This window comes from Peromyscus californicus, unplaced genomic scaffold, assembly GCF_007827085.1.
Source record: "Peromyscus californicus insignis strain IS unplaced genomic scaffold, ASM782708v3 Scaffold_10__1_contigs__length_136768540, whole genome shotgun sequence".
Taxonomy (NCBI): domain Eukaryota; kingdom Metazoa; phylum Chordata; class Mammalia; order Rodentia; family Cricetidae; genus Peromyscus; species Peromyscus californicus.
This window is the reverse complement of record NW_026294391.1, coordinates 42711025-42732560: the sequence shown is the minus strand read 5'-3', so window position 1 is coordinate 42732560 and position 21536 is coordinate 42711025. Positions and strand designations below refer to the sequence as shown.

Here is a 21536-nt window from a genome sequence, read left to right as displayed (position 1 = left end):
GATGTGTCCCTGGGGCCTGGACTGACTCATATAGGTACTCCCCCTTTCTGACTTCTATCTGCCTTAAATTGATCAACTTCCTCCTCCATCATGGTGTTCAGACTTACTACAGGACCCAAAACAGAGCCAAGTGCCCAGGGATTGAAACAACTGAAACCATGAGTCCAAACAAGTATTTCCCCCTTTTAGGTTTTGTGACATCTATTTGGTTACAAGGTAAATATAACTAATATGATCACAACTGAGACCTCACTTGGGGTGTCTGGCACATCCAGCATTGGACAGCTAAGGTCTGATCAGGCATCACTGCTTTTTCATGAAATGTCTATACATGGCCAGTCTAGATTTCATCTGACAGCAGCAACCTTCCAGTACTCAACTTCTTAAATGGCAGCTTGTTTCTTCCAGACTAAGTCTTTCAAGAAATTAAGTGAGAGGCTTAAGAGATGGCTCAGTGGTTATTAATTCTGGCTGTTCTTCCAGAGGAATGAGGTTTGATTCTCAGCATCCACATGGTGGCTCACAAATATCTACAACTCTAGTTAAGGATCTCAATGCCCTCTTTGGCCTCTGTGGTCACCACTCATGCACATGGTACACAGACATACATGTAGGTAAAACACTCATACACATAAAATGAATAATAATAAAATAATTATAGTTTAAATAAAAATTTCTCACCTGGGCTGACATGTCCCACCATTGCCACCATGAGCCAAAAACCATCTAACAAAAATCCAACACTAGTCATGAGAAACTCCCTTTTAAGTTGTTGGTCAGAGGTGTCCATGATAATCCCCAAACATTATGTGCTATTGTTATTACCTCTTCTCCCCCATAGGTAGAAGGTAATACCCTATTGCTGAAGACACCATGCACTTCAGACACAGGGCCCAGAGGCTCCTCAACTGTAATTGACTTGAATGTCTCCTCCTTGAGGGCTAGCTTTTATGGTACCAGAAGAAAACATTCAATTTTTCAAAGGATGGAAACAACCAAAAGTCCTATCTAGCTATGATGCTTATAAACCATGGAAATGACCAGTAAGGCATGATAGCCCCAAGGGTGCAGTGGTGGTATGCATATCTTGGCAGAAACCAATGATTCTATAATTGTACTTAAGACCTACTCAACAGCAAGGAAATCATGCCTGATACTGGAAACCTAGCCAACTATCCAGGGCTAATAAAGTCATACATCTAGTCAGTAATGGAAATAGTACGACTATTTCTGGGTAACAGGGAAGAGCATTAGTAATCCAATATCAAATGATAATCCATGAAAACATCCATATAAGTAACACAAGAAGGTTATATTTAGGAATTTATATGTATATAATATACACATATGCACATAACAACAATTAATCATGCTCAGGTTGGCACCAAACTATAATCTTCTTGCCTAAACCTCCAGTAGTACTTGGATTATAGGTATGTTGCCACCATGTGTATCTGGTTGGTGGGGCACTTTTATAGAAAAACTACCAAAACAACATAAGGAGGAATTGATTGAAATAATTGGAAAAGCGAGATAGGATAGGTTGATATTTAAACAGAGCAGTCAATTTCTATGGAATTCTTTAGAAGTATCATTGGCATAGGGTCTCTCTCTTACACACACATATAGACACACACACACACACACACACACACACACACACACACACACACACACAGGAAAAATAGGTACAGTGCCCATGGGAAGAAGGTCTGCTTTAGTTCTCTACACGGAAAACATATCTTTTCTGAGACTCTCTATCAGCCTTCTGTATCTCATTACCCTAGATTGCACATGATACCTATATACAATCCTTGAAAGCAGGACAGACATCACCAAGTGTCGTAGTTAGGGTTACTATTGCTGTGATGAAACACCATAACCAAAGCAACTTTGGGGGGAAAGAGTTTGTCTTACACTTCCACATTGTAACCTATCACTGAAGGAAGTCAGGACAGGAACTCAAGCAGGATAGGAACCTGGAGGCAGAAGCTGATGTAGAGGCCATGGAGGGGTGCTGCTTACTGGCTATCTCTCAATGGCTTGCTCAGCCTGCTTTCTTATAGAACCCAGGACCACCAGCCCAGGGATAGCATCACCCACAATGGGCTAGACACTCCCACATCAATCAATAATTAAGAAAATGTGCTACATACAGGCTTATGGAAGCATTTTATTAAGTGGGGTTCCTCCTTTCATATGACTTTAGCATGTGTTAAGTTGACATAAACCTATCCAGCACCAAGAAAAAGTGTGTCACTGTGAAGGGAAAACTGTGGTCTGTATGTAAAATAAATGAAAAAAAGTTAAACAAAGTTTTTTTAAGGAAAAAAATAAATTTCATGGACTAGTAAAAAAAAAGATCTACTCTCTTGGGCAGATATCTTTCAGCAAGAACATATTCTTGAAGAAGAGAGTAGATACTCATCAACTCACCAACCCTGCCTTTGCCAGTAAGAGAGAAATGTGTGTGTGTGTGTGTGTGTGTGTGTGTGTGTGTGTGTGTGTGTGTGTGTATTGACAAAAGGGAAAAGCAGAGTGTCTCCCACTACTTATGGAATTCCACAGTCCTCCATTAGGCCTAGCCTGAAAAATGAAAACTACTTTCTCCAAGACAGATCCTGATGGCCAGTAGAAAAATCCTGGGAATGGAGCCCAGCAAGCATCCAGTCTCCCCAGAATCAAAAGGGCCACCAGTCATTCTCAGAGAAAGAGAGGACTAAAGTGAGTTTGCTCAGTAAATAGAAATCATATAGTATTCATGCCAGGAAAAGGTGATTTTGAGAGGAGAGTATTTTACGCATGACACTCATATGTATTGAAGTGAATTATCGATGAACAACTTAATTTAGAAAGACTCACATTAGAATTCTGAAAGACAAGGAGGCTCCCATCATGATACCTTCATGGGTTATCTATTGCCCCTGAAATTTAAATGTCTGATGAGAATAAAAACTTATAAATTGGCGACCTTGACTAATCTGAAGCAATTCAAAATAATTTGATATTTCCTAAGTGCCACACATTGCAACTTACCCATACTTTGGTTTTCTGAGTTACAAAAAAAAAAGAACAACAAAGGTTATTAAGTTAACATTTCCTAATGGAAATAGAAGCTAATATTTAGCAATTTTAGGGCCCATGGATAGTAAACAAATATAACCCACAATTCAGAGAATAGGAATGCTAAAATTGTCTGTGAGTCAGTATGTGTATGCATCTTTTTCTGTCTTCTTTTGTCTCTCTGTCTCTGTGTGTGTGTGTGTGTGTGTGTGTGTGTGTGTGTGTGTGTGTGTGTGTGTGTGCGCGTGTGTGTGTATGTCTGTGTCTGTGTGTCTGTGTGTGTATCTGCTGCATTTTAGGAGGGAATTAAAACTTCATGTCCATTCTCTGGTATTTCTTTTATTTTGTCAGTACAGACACCTTTGAAAGAAATTATTATATGAACTTGAAAGCCTGTTCAGTTCTAACAAAGGGAGGCAGAGAAGATATATCAGTTGAACATAAGACAGATTAAAACACATTCATTGTCAATATAAAATACCAAAGGTACCATAGATAACCTTTAAAATTGCCTTTGCCATTTGAAGATCAGAGTGTTATTTTAGTCCATATGTCTAGAATGAAAGTTGATGCAATTTTATTCAGCATATATTTAGTGGACACCACCAGATACATATATATATATATATATATATATATATATATATATATATATATATATGTATGTATTACTATAAAATATCAATTGACTAGAGAGAAAAAGAGAACTCTTTTTATAACCCAGCAGGGCAGAAAAGATTAATTCTTAAAACGGAAGAACAGTGTATTAGAAAAGATGCTGCATATTCAACTTCAGGAGAGTGAGCAAGTTTAGAATGGTTTAGCTGAGATGAACTGCAGTTCTAATAATAAAGCTTAACATTTTAATAGCCTTTAATAGTTTCTGAGGTTCTTTCACTGACCTTTTCTCATTGTTTCACATGGACTTTGCAAGACAGGTAGGAAGTGGATAAGTAACTCCATTTAAAAAAATGTCTTAAGACCATGGAACACTTAGAATGATGAATGCCCTTTTAGAATAAAACTAAAAGGCATGCAAGAAGAAAGAGTATGTTTTTAGTCCTGGTTCTGTTATTAACTAGCTACATAAACTAGAACTTATCAGGTGGTATCCACATAAAGCCACTAGTTGGATTTGTAAATTCAGAAATCAAATTTTCCGAATGGATAGGTGGTAATAGGAAGTCTTTCCTAAAATGAAATTTAGGTATGGTAATACATTGGTCATTAAAGGATGCCTTTTGAAATTTAATTATACAGAACTGTGAGTGTAAGCATGTATCCATGTGCATATTTGCCTGCGATGCTCGCATGTGAGAATGTGGACATGTGTACCTGCAGAGGCCAAATGAAGACTTCTGGGACCTCCCGCTACCAGTGTTCCTCGTATTTCTTTTTTTTTTTTTTTTTTTTTTTTTTTTGGTTTTTCGAGACAGGGTTTCTCTGTGTAGCTTTGCGCCTTTCCTGGAACTCGCTTTGGAGACCAGGCTGGCCTCGAACTCACAGAGATCCGCCTGGCTCTGCCTCCCGAGTGCTGGGATTAAAGGCGTGCGCCACCACCGCCCGGCTCGTATTTCTTAAGACAGGGTCTCTTAGTGAACTTGAAGCTTGCCACTTTTGCTAAGTTGGCTAGTCAGTGAAACTCCAGGATTCACTTGTCTCTGTCCCTCAGTGCTGGGATTATTGGCATAAACAGTCATTTCCCGGCTTTTTACATGGATGCTGGGGATTCAAATTCAGGTCTTCATATATTAGTAAGTATTCTTAACCATTGAACTATCTCTCTAGCCACCTGAATATAATTTTTAAAAGAATTATCCCTGAAGAATAAATGGAAGAACATTTGAACATTTGTTAAATTTGGAATTACTGGATACTTTAAAGTGGTGAAATACATTGGTTTGGTTCTTTTCAAAACAGACTCAGCAGTTGAACTGCCAACTAACTCTTACACATGGAGTGACTTGCTTAAGAGATTTGGCTGGAGGTCCGCACCAGATGTTTTTCCATACACACTATGGCCCAAGGCTTATCCAGCTTGACTGCAAAGGCAAGGTCCTAACTGTTGCTTGGCAAAACATATAATGGACTCAACAGAGGCAATCACTACTGCTGTGAAAGAAAAACAAAGTATGTGCTAAACTGTCAAGTGAGTACAACATCTTCTGTGTCTGGAAGACTGGACACTAGATCCAATTACCTGTTTTCTTCTGATGTTTTTCACATGTGATCCAGATTTAAAAAAAATGCCAATTCTTCAAACACTAATTTAAGACCTCTGTTACCAAACAATATGCAGTAATAAGGATCAATTTACCCTATATTCAGAATTAATCAAGTGTAGATAAAATGTATAATTCTAGATTGTAGGGCAATGGGCAAGATCCATGAAAGGAAGGGAAGTCTCTCTGGAGAGATGGTTTATGTCACAAGGTGATTCCTAATTTTTTTTTACCTTACTACTGTGAGAATTTCTAGGCCAGAGCACAAGAAAGAAAAACTTAGCAGTATTCTGGCAGACTATATGAGCAAAGGCTATAGAAATGATGTTTTAGAAAGACTAAGGCAAAGAGATAGATAGAGATAGAGATAGAGAGATAGATAGATAGATAGAGAGAGAGAGAGAGAGAGAGAGAGAGAGAGAGAGAGAGAGAGAGAGAGAGAGAGAGAGAGAGAGAATGAGAATCTTTGGATTTCTCTCAAGTATTTATATAAGGGTTGGTTTGTAGATTGATGAAGAAACTATGGAATATTGGAGAAATCAGTAGAAAATATCAGGGTTAAAAGTATCCAGCATCCATCAGAAACAGGAAACAGGAAGGAATAGCCACTTCCCATCAGCCAGTACAGAAACATCATGATTCATGTGGTATTAGGAAGACAGAGACCTTGCTCTGCCATTGTACAAAATGAGAGCTGATCTAATCCTGTTAAATCTTGAAATCTAATATTAAATAATAGTACATACTTTGGCAAGGGTGAAATGGAAATGTAGTATAAGATTCTTATACTATATGTAAAGATGTCTAATATTATTTGAAGATACGTGGTGATAAGCTAAAGATGTATACTCTAAGGCTTAAAGCAACCTCACAAATGAAAAACAGCCAGCTTTCTCTAAAACAGAGTTCCAACATTAGTCAAAGATGCATGATGACAAGCTAAAGATGTATAGTATAAACCTTAAATCGAGAAGTAAAACAAAACATCAAAACAAACAGCTAGCACTAATATTTCAGCAGAAGGTGTAAAATGCATTCACACAAAGTACTTCATTTATATAAAAGACAGAAAAGGATTCATGAGTAAACAAAGAACATATGGGATAAAGAGAAAACATACAGCTTGATAGAAAAGAGATTTACATCTAACAATATCAATAAAAACCGAAAATATAAATGGTGTAAATATATCCAATTAAAAGATTGTCAGATGAGATTTTAAAACAACACTCTTTAATTATACATTGCCTATAATAGATGCACATTAATTATAAAGAGACAAAACGTTTAGAGATAGAATGGCAGAAAAATTATAGCACAACAGTGTTAAGAATATTGGAGTGACTAAATGTAATTAGTCATTGAAGAAGTGCCTGTTTAAACCACAATGAGATACTGCTACAAACCCAATAAAATGTTTGTTCTATGGCATGGTCCTCTGAATTGCAACATTTGCCCCAGGAAAGAGGAGGAGGCTCAGCAGCTTCAGGTGATAAATAGGAAGTAACTAAAAAGGTCTTCCTACTTGGGAAGAATAGATGCTTGAAAGATTGCTGAGGGCCCCTACCAGTGGTATATAAAAAGGAATAAACACTTGTTGGAGGCAGAGACTTTGAGCATCCAAACCCAGAAAGAGGTGGGGTTGTTGAGCTGCATACAAGATGTGTAGTGAGTTTGAGGGTTCCAGTTTGCTGGAGTCATTACCTATGCTCATATGGGCTTTCTGGTGATGGAGCTGCTTTTGAGTTAGCCCTGCTTATTATAAGTAACCCCCCACTTACAGTCCTGTTACTAGCCCCAGTAAAAAAAACTCCTTGGTTTAGTAATTTGGACATTGGAAATCATCACTTTTGTCTGTTGTGGCCTCCCTTTATGGGATGAGTAGGTGCGTAGGTGCATGCATGTGTGCATGTGTGCATGTGTGCATACGTGTGTGTGTGTGTGTGTGTGTGTGTGTGTGTGTGTGTGTGTGTGTATGTGTGTGATGTATGTGTGTATTGCATCTCCCCAGAAAAAGTCTGTGACACAACAATGGCTACAATTCAAACAACTGACCATGTGAAAATTTGAGGGATGATGCAGAGGAATAGGAACTGTAGTGAACTGTCATAACATTTTTTTGGAAAACAGTTTTGTAGTTTCCTAAGTAAAAATATATCTGCCATATATTTTGGTGCAGTTCTTCTCCCAGGCATTTATCCAAGAGGAATGAAGTATATCTTTATAACGAACCTTTCCCATGAATATCCACTCCATCCTTATTTGTAATAGTCCTGTGATGGGTAATCTTCATTGTTAACTCGTCTGGTTTTGGATTCACCTACATTTTGACCGTGCCTATTCAGAGTTTTTCCAAGGAAAGCTGAGGAAGGAAGACTAATTTTGAATGTGTCATCATCTCCTGGACTTTGGTCCTGCACTAAGTAAAAAGGAAAAGGGGACAGTAACTGAGCACCAGCATTCACCTCTTTCTGCTTCCTGCAGGTAAAACTACAAAGTGATCAGCCACCCTGCACTGCTGTTGTTATGCCTTCCAGACTGTGAGCCAAAATAAAGCCTCCCTTTCTTAAGTGGCTTTTCTTAGGTATTTTGCCACAACACAGCAAAAAGTAAGTAGGACAAGCTTGAATTGAAGAACAACTCAAAATTCTACTAAACAGTATCAGGAACAAGAAACAGATGTAAAACAAGGGACTACTACTCAGCATTAAGAAGCAATTAGCTGTTGCTATATAGAATACGCTGAGTGAAATTCATGATAGTTATTCTGGAGCAAAGAACCCAAAGCCTATGGTGATATCTCATTCTCATGAAACCTAGGACATGTAAAATAATTTACAAAGCTAGAAAATTGATTAGAAGTTGCCTGGAGGCCAGGGCAGGGTCGTAAAGAAGGAAGTGTTGTTACAGGCATGAGTAAATGGGGTAAAAGGATATATTCCCTAATTTGAATATGGTATTGGTGATGGTTTCTAGGACTTAAACATATATCAGACTATCAAATTATAGACTTCCAATATCAACATATTAACTATAACAATCAAAGCAAAAGCTATCAAATTTGTGTTTCCTCGGGTGGCAACAAAATATATTCCATGTAGTTTTTAGCCTACAGGTTATTCATTGTTAGTGAGGGAATGGGGGGGTGGTGGGGGAGGAAGGTGTGAGGGGAGGGAGGAAGGAGGTGAGGGGGAATCTGTGATTGGTATGTAAAATGAATTTTAAAAATCCTTTAAAAAGAAAAAAGAAAAGAAAAACAGATTTAAAAAAAGAAAGGAGGAAGTGATGTAATTCTATTAAATTAAAATTACATTAAAAATATGTGGATTTTCAAAAAAATGGTCTAGGACATCAGTGGACCATGTTTACAAAAGAGTAAAGTATAAATGTCATTTCTAAGCAGTTTTATGTTTTCTTAGAAGTTTTTACACTTACTTTAGTGCTGGTGAGCAAATTAGTTCATAGATCTAGACATGAGTATGAATTTTTCCAGGCACAATTTTCTCCTACTATATAGCTTTCTATGTGTTTTTACAGTGTTTAATAGCAGCTCTATTATATTTATTTGTATATGTGTGTGCACATGTATAAACGCTTGTGTGTGAACGTCAGGGGACAAGTTGGGTCAACCATATGGGTCCCAGGCATTGAACTAAGGATATCACCCCTGGGAGCAGGTATCTTTACCTGCTGAGCTCAGTAGCCCAGAATTTTTTACTTAGTTTCATGTTTATAAAAATATTTTTGAGCTGGGCGGTGGTGGCACACGCCTTTAATCCCAGCACTCGGGAGGCAGAGTCAGGCGGATCTCTGTGAGTTCGAGGCCAGCCTGGTCTCCAGAGCGAGTTCCAGGAAAGGCACAAAGCTACACAGAGAAACCCTGTCTCGAAAAAAACCAAAAAAAAAAAAAAATTTTTGGATTCTTATTATATTAAAGAATCATGTTTTGTGTCAATAGAACTAGCCAAGTAGGTTTCTGCCTTCCTTCACATTGGGAAAGTAGAGTTTCACTGAATCAGAAAACAAATGCATAGATATAGATTTTCATAAATGCTGTGGAGAAAGCAAACAGGATGTTATCTGTGATAAAGAAAAGAAATCTTCCTTGGATGTGACTTAATTATACATTAGCTCTGCAGTTCATTATTTCAAATGATCCCTAGTTATTAAATTTATATACAGGAATTATATTACTCTATTTATTTTGTTAGCCCTATGCTTCAGGCTACATAAAATAGAAGTAGCCGGTGAATATACAAGATTTGCAGTTAGCTTATCTTCATTCTTTAGACTCTGGTTTGATGGCTGCTTTCTGGGAAGGCTTATGATCACCTGTTCCTGCCTTCCACTCTCACCCCGCCATCTCTCTCTCTCTCTCTCTCTCTCTCTCTCTCTCTCTCTCTCTCTCTCTCTCTCTCTCTCTCTCACTTTCTCTTGGTCTCACTCTTTTGTTCTCTTGCTCTCATCCTCGATTGTGTGTTTCCAGTACTGACCTCCTTTTTCTTTCAACACACTTATTAAAATTTTAATGATTATAGGAGGGATTAAAAGAATCAATGTCTGCTTTTCCGCCAAAGTTTAACCTCTATGAGGGTTTTTCTGTCACTATCCCTATATACACTTTGGCAAAGAGTAAATAGCAGGTAAAATGTATTGACTGGATCACAGAACGAAGGGCTACTCATTTAAGGAAGAACAGGATCATTTAACTCAACTGGGCCTACAGACAGTGCTGTGCTTTTAAATCTGTGACTGATTGAGGCTCTGAGCTATGCAGACTATTTCAAGATTATGGACTGACATTCATATAATAGTCCTATTGCTTTTACACTTCTTTCCACTGCAGTTCCTAAACTGGAACGCAGAATGTTGGATGAGCTAGGCAATCCCTCTGGTACTGGGTCACCACCTCTCCAGCTCCTTTGCTTGTGATACAGCAGATTCTTCACAAAGTAAAAAGGTAAGTTTATGTTATCAATTAAGAGGAACTTGTCAACCCATAACTGTTAAGTTTCAAACCCAGGACAAATGGCTGAGGTGCCTATTTAACATATCAAAGTGGACCTGGCCACCAGGTTCTCCCAGCATCTCTCAGTCCCTACCTGTTACAGGGTATGGCTAGGATACTCAGACCTTTACCCTGAACTTTCCAACCCAGGGGCTGGCTGCCCTTGCCTAAGAGACTCTGCCCTTTATAATCCAGACATTTTGGTTACCTGCCCTTTTTGTACCTTTGGCCTCCTGGCTGCTTCATCTGGTCCCCTTTTCTCCCCTATCCCTTCTCCTCTCCCCATATGGCCCAGCTCATTCTGGACTCTCCCAGATGTCCCAGCATCTACCTACACTCTACATTTTATCTATAATAAACTTTCATCTCCACCATACCTAGGGCACGGTCCTTTCCTTTCCTTTCCTTTCCTTTCCTTTCCTTTCCTTTCCTTTCCTTTCCTTTCCTTTCCTTTCCTTTCCTTTCCTTTCCTTTCCTTTCCTTTCCTTTCCTTTCCTTTCCTTTCCTTTCCTTCCTTTCCTTTCCTTTCCTTTCCTTTCCTTTCCTTTCCTTTTCCTTTCCTTTCCTCTCCTTTCCTCTCCTTTCCTCTCCTTTCCTCTCCTTTCCCTCGCCTTTCCTCTCCTTTCCTCTCCTTTCCTCTCCTCTCCTCTCCTCTCCCTCTCCTCTCCTCTCCTCTCCTCTCCTCTCCTCTCCTCTCCTCCTCCTCTCCTCCCCTCCCCTCCCCTCCCCTCCCCCTCTCCCCTCCCCTCCCTTCCCCTCCCCCTCTCCTCCCCTCCTCTCCTGTCCTCTCCTCTCCTCTCTTTTCCATTCTTTCTTTTATTTTTCATTCAATAACTATATCATCCATGCAGTTCTGTTACTAGTTTTGACAGGTTTGCCAGCCAGATTCCCCAGATTCAAGTTCTGACCCTTCCACTTACCAAGTTAGACAAGCTCCTTTTATTTTTCTAAACTATAAAATCAGGATCAGAACAGTATCCACATCATAGACTTATTGTGAGACATAGAGACACTAGCATAAGTAAAGATGCTCAGAAGAGAAAGTGGCATGTAGTAAGCGCTTGATATTTGTTCATTACTGATTTCAATAATGCATAATATGAGCAACAACCTTTTTCTAACTTATAATGTGATAATTCATTGGCCAAATAATTATGACTGTTTGGAAAGGCTCTATTTGTAAGATAATCATTTTCTAATTCATTTTATTGTTATTTTGTAGTGTATTATTAGTATCTTATTAAATTGATACATTAAGCAATAGGATGATTTATGCCATAAAAATCATTATTTTAAGGTCATTGTAGAATCTATAAAAATAAAGAAGTAGTAGTATAAACTACAATAATTCGAAACCCACTTTGTGGCATTTATCTTCTAAAATAGCACTTCTGAATTTTGTAAGCTTCTCTCTATCCTCTCAACAGAGTTGCCTTTAACATGCAGCTATTCATTTGGCCTGAAAAAGGCTCCTTTTTCCTCTCACCAGGAATGTGCAGTGGAGGCGGAGGCGGGGGCGTCTTGCTAGTGGAAATGTGAGAACAGCAGCTCTTTGAATGTTGGGCATGACGTAGCATGGGAACTGGGAGCAGCTGCTGGTGGAGTGTTTCACACACAGCAGGGCAGTGGGAATGGGAAAAGCAATGAGGAAAACAACCAGGGCAAACAAACGCAGAAGAAAGGGGCAGCTGGGGTCAAAACTGCAGGGCAGAAAAGGTCAGACTGCAAAGAGAAGGACACAAAGAATAAAGCGCTGAGAAATTGAAGTCAAGGGCAAACACCAGCTAGGGACAAGAGACAGCTAAGAACACAATGGAAAATTTGTATACTCAGAAGTACACCCATATATATATATATACTTTTAAGAAGTAATTTAAGACATCAGGAAGGTAAAACATGAATGTATGAGGAAATAAATTTGCTGTGTAAACACATTTAATAGGGACATATTTCACTTAAAATAATAACAGAATACTTATTGCTGTAATCACTAGTTTCAGAACTAGCAAAATTAATTCTTGATTAAAATAAATTAGACATTAAACAGTATGCATAAAGATCTAAGTCATCAAGTATTCTAACACTTCATAATGATTCAGGTTCACATTATAAAATTTCTGAAAAAGATAATATGTCTTTCATTCTCTTCAGCCCCATAAAGATTCCTGCAATTGCTGATGACTTTTTTTCTCATTTGTATTTCATATAATTTAATTTTTTGTCACATTTCCAACTACATCGTTCAGTTTTGGCCCTAAAGTCTTACACATCCCAAGCCTTAAAAAATACTGAGAATGACGTTGAAAATTAAGTCTTCTTTTACCACGTGTAGGGTAGATTTTGGAACATATGTGCCATGTTACTTTCAAGGTTACCTGACCAATTTCAACAGCAATTCCTCTTGAATAAAATCATTAGAAAACTTAAAATCATTAGAAAGCAAATGTTCTGAAGCTTGACCATGTGCCTTGACCTTGGCATGTCTCACTCTCCCAAACATTCAGATTTCCACCCTTCTTTAGTTCTTTAAAAGGGCTGTATTCAGTTCCTCCTGTTCTTTTTTTCTTTAACAAAGTTGAGGTCAAGCATAAAGGATTGTTCTCTCTTTACTGAAAGGATGTTTTCCTAGAACTTAATTGTCTTTTTTCATGGGTCATTCTGCTCCTAATATCAACAAATCCTTCCTGACCTAACCTTTTCAAAAACAAACACGTTCTTCCTTCTTCTTTGTTCCTCACATTTCCTTTACCGTCAGCATTTTTAAAAGTGTCAGGAGGGCACACCAGGCTTGCCTCTACAATTGAAATCTTTTAGAAGAGCAAACCATCATTTAGAATGTATTGGGGTCATTTTTCTTACATATTGTTGTAATAGTTGAGGTGGAAAAATAGTTTTCAATTTCTTTTAACCATGTAAATCTTTCACTAACATTCTCAAGACAGCAGATTCATCACACGACAGAAGTATTATTTAGCATCTTTAAATTGAGAAAAAGTGACCAGCTGCTTAAAATTTGTGTTAGTAACACAAGTGATTTCTTTATAAAAAGAGTGGTATATGAGTAAGACAATTTTATATTCAAGATACAGGCACCACTTGATGTCAAAATACATTTTACGCTTCTCTGTAAAATTCTATGATCCATAGTATGAGAGATTTTTCTATCTGTAGTCACAGCATAACAGTATCTCTAGAAAGCCTCAGAGAAATACAGAATCACAGGGTTCTTGGAAGATCAAATGAATCTCTGGGGGTGTTCTGATCATTTTGCCAGGTGATTTTGAGTCCTGCTAGTGAAACAGACAATTGGAAGCTGCTTTTACAGGAAAGCATTGACTCCTCACTTGGGACTACCGAGTAACTACAATCAGGAATGAAACCCTGGCATTGGCAAATTCATTTTGTGTCTTTTTGTCTCCTTTGGCTCAAAGCACAAAGGTCGGTTTTATTAACTACTTTTCTGTTGCTGTGATAAAACACCATGGTCTAGGTAACTTACAGAAGGTAGGGTTTATTTGTGTTTATGATACCAGGGGAAGAGCCTATAATGGGGGTAGGGCATGGCAGCAGGTATCTGGAGCAAGAAGATTCACATCTTCAACTGCTAACACAAAACAGTCAGTGAACTGGAAGTGGGTTGAGGCTCTGAACTCTCAAATCCAGTGGCATACTTCCTCTAGCAAGGGTGAACCTCTCCATAACCTCTCTAAACAGAACTACGAACTGGGGACCAAGTGTTCAAATGCCTGAGCCTATGGGGGGCATTCCTCATTCAAACCACCACCTCAGATTCCCTGAACTCTAGAACCTCACAGGGCAGAACTTCTTCCCCATGAGGTTGAGCCTGCTTATGAAACAGATGTAATTATCTCTTCTTGCAAGTCACCTGTTACCTCAAGAACTTTTTCGAATAACTTTGCAATAAGGACTTGTTCAGATCATCTTCTAGGAACAAAGATGAGATAATGATGAATGGGACCACATCTTAACCAGACTGGCTTAATTGTGTATACTTCTTGTTCTCAATTGAAACTTAAAACTCCTGTCAGTAACCAGAAGATGGACTGAGGGTCACTGTATCCCTATATTTATTTCTCTTCCAAATATAGTCATAGTGAAAAAAAATCACCATTGCTTAGCTCTTTGATTGGTATGGGTCTGGTGATTAAGCCTGGCTTATTGAGACTGCTGGAGTGTCAACTTTTACTTTAAAACTTCTATTTACACAGGTTGTGAAAAAGTATTTTGTAGACCAGTGTTGTCCAATGCAAAGAGAGTGAATGCTTCATAAGTAATTTTAAATGTTCTAATAAGCACAATTAAAAGGTCAAAAGAAACAACATTGTCGGTTGTTCTGTTTGAATGGCAGGCAGACTCCATTCATCTTCAAGAGAAATACCCAAATTTGAATAATCATTAAGAATAAATGAGGGAAATTCTTTATGGTGACATAATTTAATAACTAAATTGGTAAAATATTCTCAGTTAAACATATAATCAGTACAAAATACAATTTAGAAATTTCAGTTTCTATACAAAGTCCTTGAAAACTTAATGCATGTTACATTGTAACATGTCTCTATGTGGATTGGATAAATTCAATGTCCCAAAAGCTTAATATGCTACCATATTGGACAACATAGTTTAGACAGTACAATGTGAAACAGAGTAAATATAAATCCATACAGTAGCAAATAATGGTATTTGTCATTTATTAAAAGTTTCCCTGGGTTCTTCAAGTTTCTCTTTACCTTCCTCCTCAAGTCCAAAAGAAAGTTAAATGCTTGATCTCCATGGTTCCACGGCATTGCAACTTCTGTAGAACAGAACTTTCTCCATGATGTTATGCTTCATTTCAATGTTAAATTTTAAACACTAAAGGTGCCTAACATTTTGAAAACATATGTATTTTTTCACATGTTAAATTTGTCTACCTGATATATGCTAAATGTAGGACAATACTTCTCAAAGTATGGTCCCTTTGAAACAGCAATATGAACCTCATTTGGGAATTTGTTAGGAATACAGTATCTCAAATTCCACCAAACTCCTAGTCAATTCAAAACTTGGGATGAGGGGACTGAGTGAATTATTTTAATCAGACTTCCAAGTAATTATGTTGCTCACTAAATTTTGAGAACCACAGATACACAAAAATATATTTCCATGGAGAATAGCCTCAGACTGAGTTCTCTGGTTTAATCTAAAACATCTTAGATGTTGCTAAATAAATGAATCAAAGGAGGATATGCTAGGCAGATACCAGTAGAATCACTCCTTAGTAATTCTGAAGCGAGGAGGCTAGTTATCCTCTGTTTATCTTCAAAGCAATAGGGCCTGTGTTATTAGCAAGAGCAGATGGCACAGCTCATCTAGGCTTCCTGCTTAGAAGGGAATCTACAATGCAAAGGAATTGGTATAGAATCATTACAGAAAAGTGTGAGGAAAATGTTAAGGTCTGCCAACATATTTAATGATGATAAGGAAGAACACACAGAGATATAAGATGTGCTTAGAAAATCTATGTCACCAAAAATAAGCATACATTGCTGTTGGTTTTATTCTTTTTTATTATTTGTGTATGTGTGACTCAAGTGCATATGCATATATGTACATGTTTTTGGGTGCCCATATGGATGCATGAGTGACACGACACACATATAGAGATCAGAGGACCATCTTGGGTGGCAGACATGATCTTCACCCTGTTTGAGACAGGATCTCTTGGGTTTTTTGTTTTGTTTTGTTTTGTTTTTCCCTACAGGATATTACAGGCTAGCTGGCCTGCAAGCTTCTATGGATGCTTTTGTTTCCAACTCCAGTCTTGTCTTAGAAGTGCTGGAATCTCAGATAATTGTTATCATGCCTGGCTTTTATAGAGGTTCTAACTAACTGAACTCATGTCATCACATCCAAACAGAAAGCAAAAACATCTACTGAACTATTTCCCCAGCCTTGTTTTCATTTTTCAGTTGTTTGCTTAGTTTTACTTAACAAATGAAGCCATACATGTAGATGAATTTCTAAGTGGTCTTATTAAATAAAAAAACACAGAGCCAGAAATAGTGTGAAAATCTGACAGAGATCAGAGGAATCGGAACAGCCCCCCCGCCTCAGAACTGGGCATATTAATCCAATGGTTTGTTAAAGGAAGATTTCAAAGTTATTGTGTCCAAGAGTTATTTTAAAGAGAGGGTATGTTTGGAAAAAAATCAAGCATTTCACACTTTTCTTGTCCAAATAGATTTTAAGTATGACTGGGTTAATCTCGAGTTTAATGGCACTTTAAGGAAAAGGAATTTGACAGGACAGTTCTGAAAATCTGATTCAGCTCTTGTGACACTTGGCACTTGATGTGATTGCGGTTGTGTCATGTTTCTAGGTCTCAATTTCCTTACTTATGAAAGAGAATAATCATAATATGTACTTATAATACATATTCAGAATGCTTCAAGGATTGTGAGAAAGCATCCGAGAACACTTACTAACATCTTAAGCATCCTGTGAATAGTCCAAGTAGAAACATCCATACCAATGCACACTGAGAGGGAGGACATGGGATTTCATTCCAACAGAAAATCTAAACCAAGTAAACAAGTGTCTCGTACTTCTATTTCTGTGCACAGGTAAATTATGACGAGATCTTATTCTGCTATTGATGGTCACACCTATCTTTCTTATATGTCTCAACCATTTTCACTGATCTTATATATAGCTAACATACAAGTATGGCTTTCTTTTTGAAGCAAAATGAATTTGTCAAGTAACTAAACCCAGGATAGTCTGATGTCAAGAAAGATAAAGTCAGACCGCATGCAATTCCATTCCTTCTCTTGAATCATTTTTCTCAAATTTAGGACTGCTTTCCTTTTCTCACACCTATATATGCCTTTCTATTCTTTCAGCTGTGTTTTCAACTTTTCTTTGTCTTCGCAGAAAGAAATGTAAACTTGTACTTAGTTTTTAATGTGATATTTGTCAACAGATAAAGCATCATAAGTGACTACATTCTTTATTTTGTACACCTATGCAGCCATCATGATGGTGAACGCAAGCTTTTCAGTACAGAAGCTGGCTAATGCCCTACTTTTACATGCATTCTTCTAAATGAAGAATATGCATAATATAAGTGAGTTCTTCATTCCAAAACTAAATGCAATCCTTTGATATCAATATCCATTTTTTTGCCATATGTACTAGTTTTATTTTATTTTTAATATTTTTTAATTTGAAATTTTAATATAATTATATCCTTCCCCCTTTCTTCCCTTCAACCTCGCCAATTCAACCATATTTGGCTATCAAATTTCATGTCATTTTTTAAAAAATTGTTACACACACACACACACGGACATATTCCTAAATACATTAACACAATTTTCTCACTCCTTCTAATATTACTTTGTATGTATATGATCTCAGGGCTGAGGACTTGGTATTGGATAGCCAACTGAGGAATCTTCCCTGGGAAAAACCATTTCTCCTGTTCTCAGAAGGTGTTTTGGACTTAAGACTCTGAGAACCTGATCTGGAACTGACCTGAAACTCCCCGCTCCCTGAGGACAAGATTTCATGGTACCAAAAGTTGCCATGCAACCTTCCAGAGGAGGGAAGCAACCTATGAGCTGCAGCAATAATCAACAGAGAATGTGTTTCCTAAAAATGGTGGAGAAGCTACACTCACGAACTTTCATTAACATGGATAGTTTTCTTTATTTGCCTTGTTCCCTTTCTGAATAATGACTCACATTTATAACTAGCTATGATTATGTAGCAGAATGGTTAGAATTATGGTAAAAAATAAAGTATGTAGTATACTTGATTCAGTTACATGTAAACCAAAAATCTTGGGCTCATCAACTTTCTGTTAGAAATAATTTCTGAGCATATCTTTAAGGTTATTGCTCAAAAATAAAAGCATTAAATTTGCTATGTACAAGAGACGCATGAGCCAAACATTGATTCTTGTTTAATATGAGAAGTCTATATCTATATGGCCTCCAGATAAAAGGTTTAGAGTTACGGAAGAAGTAATGTAATTGCAACTAGCCACATATGTATTATGGTATGAATAAAAGAAGCATCATCATTGGTTCTAAACTAAATTTTGTCATGTGTATCTCTTCCTGATATCCAGATACAGGATCATAGAAATGAACTGGATGTAGCCTTAGACAAACTGAATTGTTTCATTTCAATAATAAGAATTGTAGCTTAGAGATGTTAACATATTAACCCAATAAAGAATATACTATTTTTTTGCTACAGTCCACCATCTTATTTCATGTATTTACATGTAATTGCAATTAAGTTCTTGTGTAAGAATTAAGCCATTAATATTTTCCATGCATTATGAATAAATAAATAGTATAACTAGAATGGATCACAAAGTCATAAAGGGTTTTTTTTTGTTGGTGCCGTGGCTATAACCCAGGACCTGGGACATTCTGAGTAAGCATTCTACCACTGAGTTACATTCTTAAGCTCACATACCATGATTCTTTGTTTGCTTTTTATTTTTGAGACAGAGTCTCTGTGTGTAGCTCTGGCTGTCCAGAAACTCACTATGTATACCAGACTGGCCTGGAATTCACATTATTCTGTTTACCTCTGCCTCTCAAATGCTGGGATTAAAGGGTATACCACTATGCCTAGCCTGCATAGCATTGATTCACAAGATTTTTTCCTATCATTCATAATCTTTTGACCTCAGTCATAAATTTACATGTATCTGTCACAAATCTTGTAGTACATTCTGAAACACAAACGTAACACTCAACCTTTTACAAGAAAATTCTATCCAAGAGTGTTTGAATAGAACAGATGTGACCATTGGCTGTCTTTGGTCACTCATTACTTTAGTTATGTATGCTTTAATTGAAAGATATATTATGGTGATATTTTATTTGTACTAAAATGTGATTTTATTTGTATGTTAATAAATAAAGTTGCCTGGGGGTCAGAGCTAATAGCAAGCCATAGCAGAAGTCAGGCAGTGGTGGCAAATACCTTTATTCCTAATCACAAAACAGGCAGATCTCTGTGTGTTCAAGGATATAGCCAGCATGGAGACACACGCCTTTAATCTCAATACCAACCATAGAAGACCTGGAGGTCTGTATAGACAGGCAGTGACGAGGAGGTCATGTGGTTGAGTTTACAACCAATGAGAAGGCAGAACAGAAAGTCAATAAAAAGACAGATACACAGGAAGTAGGTCTCTTGTTGAGGGGAAGGACGACAGTGGCAGCGAAGGGTAAGAAAGGGTTTTTAGTATCAGCTCTTAGCTACTACTCTGACCTCTTGGGCTTTAACTCTGCATTTGGCTCTGTATTTCTTATTTAATAAGACTTACATCTACAATATATTTTAAAAATGAAACTGATAAGATTTTAATAGTACCAAACTACCATGGGGCCAGTGGACATATAGAGGCATAGAATCACTTACCGATACTGTCTTACCTTAGTCAATGTTACAGATAACAATCTACCATATGGATATTTCAAGCTCATTCATCATACATGAATTAAATTATATAGGACTTGAAGGGGTCTGGAAGTTGAAACTTATTTTTTTTGTTAAAGATCTAGCATTTCTTTAACTGGACTTTCAATCACACTCTCAAATAGACTGTTGGTGGCAGAGTACTAGTTTATTGTTTTTTTATTATTAAAACTTTGAGACCAAATACTTTCAAACCTAGTTTTCTTTCTAGTCTCAGGAGTATATGATCTGTATTCTATGAAATTGAAAAAGAAAAAAAATGAGTCTTTAATTTTATGGCTAAACCAGTTTTATAGTTTGGAGGCATAACACAATGTCCTTTGTAGAGGAAATATACACTACCACTGTAAACGCTATTCTAAAAACTATGTGAATCAGCTCATTCAACATTATTGCAACTGTGTTGGAGATGAAGGTACCAACAGCCATAGAGGTTAAATGGCACAAAGGACACACAGCTAATTAGTCAGATTCCCAAGTCCATGTAGTATCATCATAGTAATAATTGCAATAACACCAAGATCTAGAATGTATAAGGTACTGTAGATTAAGTTCTGTTCCAAATGACTTATTACACTTATTATTGTGATTTATTTATCCTAACAAAAAACTAACAATGTAGAGAATTCTATTATCTTATCTTTTAGAGGAAAAACTAAAGTACAGAAAAAGTCACTAAACTGTCCAAGTAAATGACACCTGGGACACACACCTATCCCCTATATTTACTATACAAACTTACAAAAACTTCTCTTCATGGATTTATGATATGATACTTTTTCTTAAGACAATTTTATACCATACTAGTCACTCTTGTTTAGATTAGAATTCCAAAGGGAAAGATATTTTCAGAATCCAAGCATCACCAGCACAAATCAATAGTCTACTATTAATTCAGTTCCTCCATTGTGGTTCACCACTGTCTTTCACATGATTGATTACAAGACAAACTGAACTCTAGCTTTTGGACATTTCTGAAATTGAGTTTAGTAACATAAGGACTTATCAAGCGATATAAAGCATCTTGTTATTATGAATATCAAATGAACACTCTTTTGAAATAGGTTCTTGCTATATAGCTGTGGCTAGCCTGGAACTTGCTATGTAGAGCAGGCTGGCCAGAACTTCAAAGAGATTCATCTGACTTTGAATTGCAAGTGCTGAAATTAAAAGCATATATCATTATGCTTGGGAAAATGAATAACTTTTGTTACTCCCTAAAAACAAACTTTATGTACATGTCATTTTACTATACCAAGGAGCAATGATGCTCACAGCATGCCTACCTGCAGAAGTTTCCATCTGGTATTCAGATCTTCCAGAGTGCTGAGGTTATAAGGTGAGAGCTGAATGCCCAATGTAGTAAGCTGTCGAGCAAGGTCATTGACTCGATTAACATTCTCTTTAAGAGGTGCAATTTCTCCCCGAAGTACCTATGAGTGAATTAGAAGATAAAAAATTTTAAAGCAAAGAAATCTAGACATAAGACATCTTACTCTGGTTGGGATATAATGTCAGTGATGTTCACTCTGTGATCTGAAAGTGTTTATATGTTAAAAAGCTAAAAATAATATCATTAATGCATATAAACTGTAAGCTCTCTGGCAATGATATTAGGAGGTAGGCCTGCTTGAAAAGTGAGTTTTGAGATTAGTGCCTGTGGTGGTTTGAATGAGAATGGCTTCCATAGGTTCACATATTTGAATGATTGGCCCACAGTTGGTTGAAAAGTTTGA

At 37.1% G+C, this 21536-nt stretch overlaps 1 protein-coding gene across 11 annotated transcripts in view; it reads right to left on the bottom strand.

The window, feature by feature from the left end:
• The window catches only part of Dmd (dystrophin), a 2242690-nt gene that overhangs the window by 315541 nt on the left and 1905613 nt on the right, over window positions 1–21536 (bottom strand). For all 11 annotated transcript variants that reach the window (XM_052732199.1, XM_052732319.1, XM_052732309.1 and 8 more), the window contains one exon: window positions 21087–21233. In XM_052732199.1, coding sequence (XP_052588159.1) covers window positions 21087–21233 — 147 coding nt within the window. The remainder of the gene's footprint in view (window positions 1–21086; window positions 21234–21536) is intronic.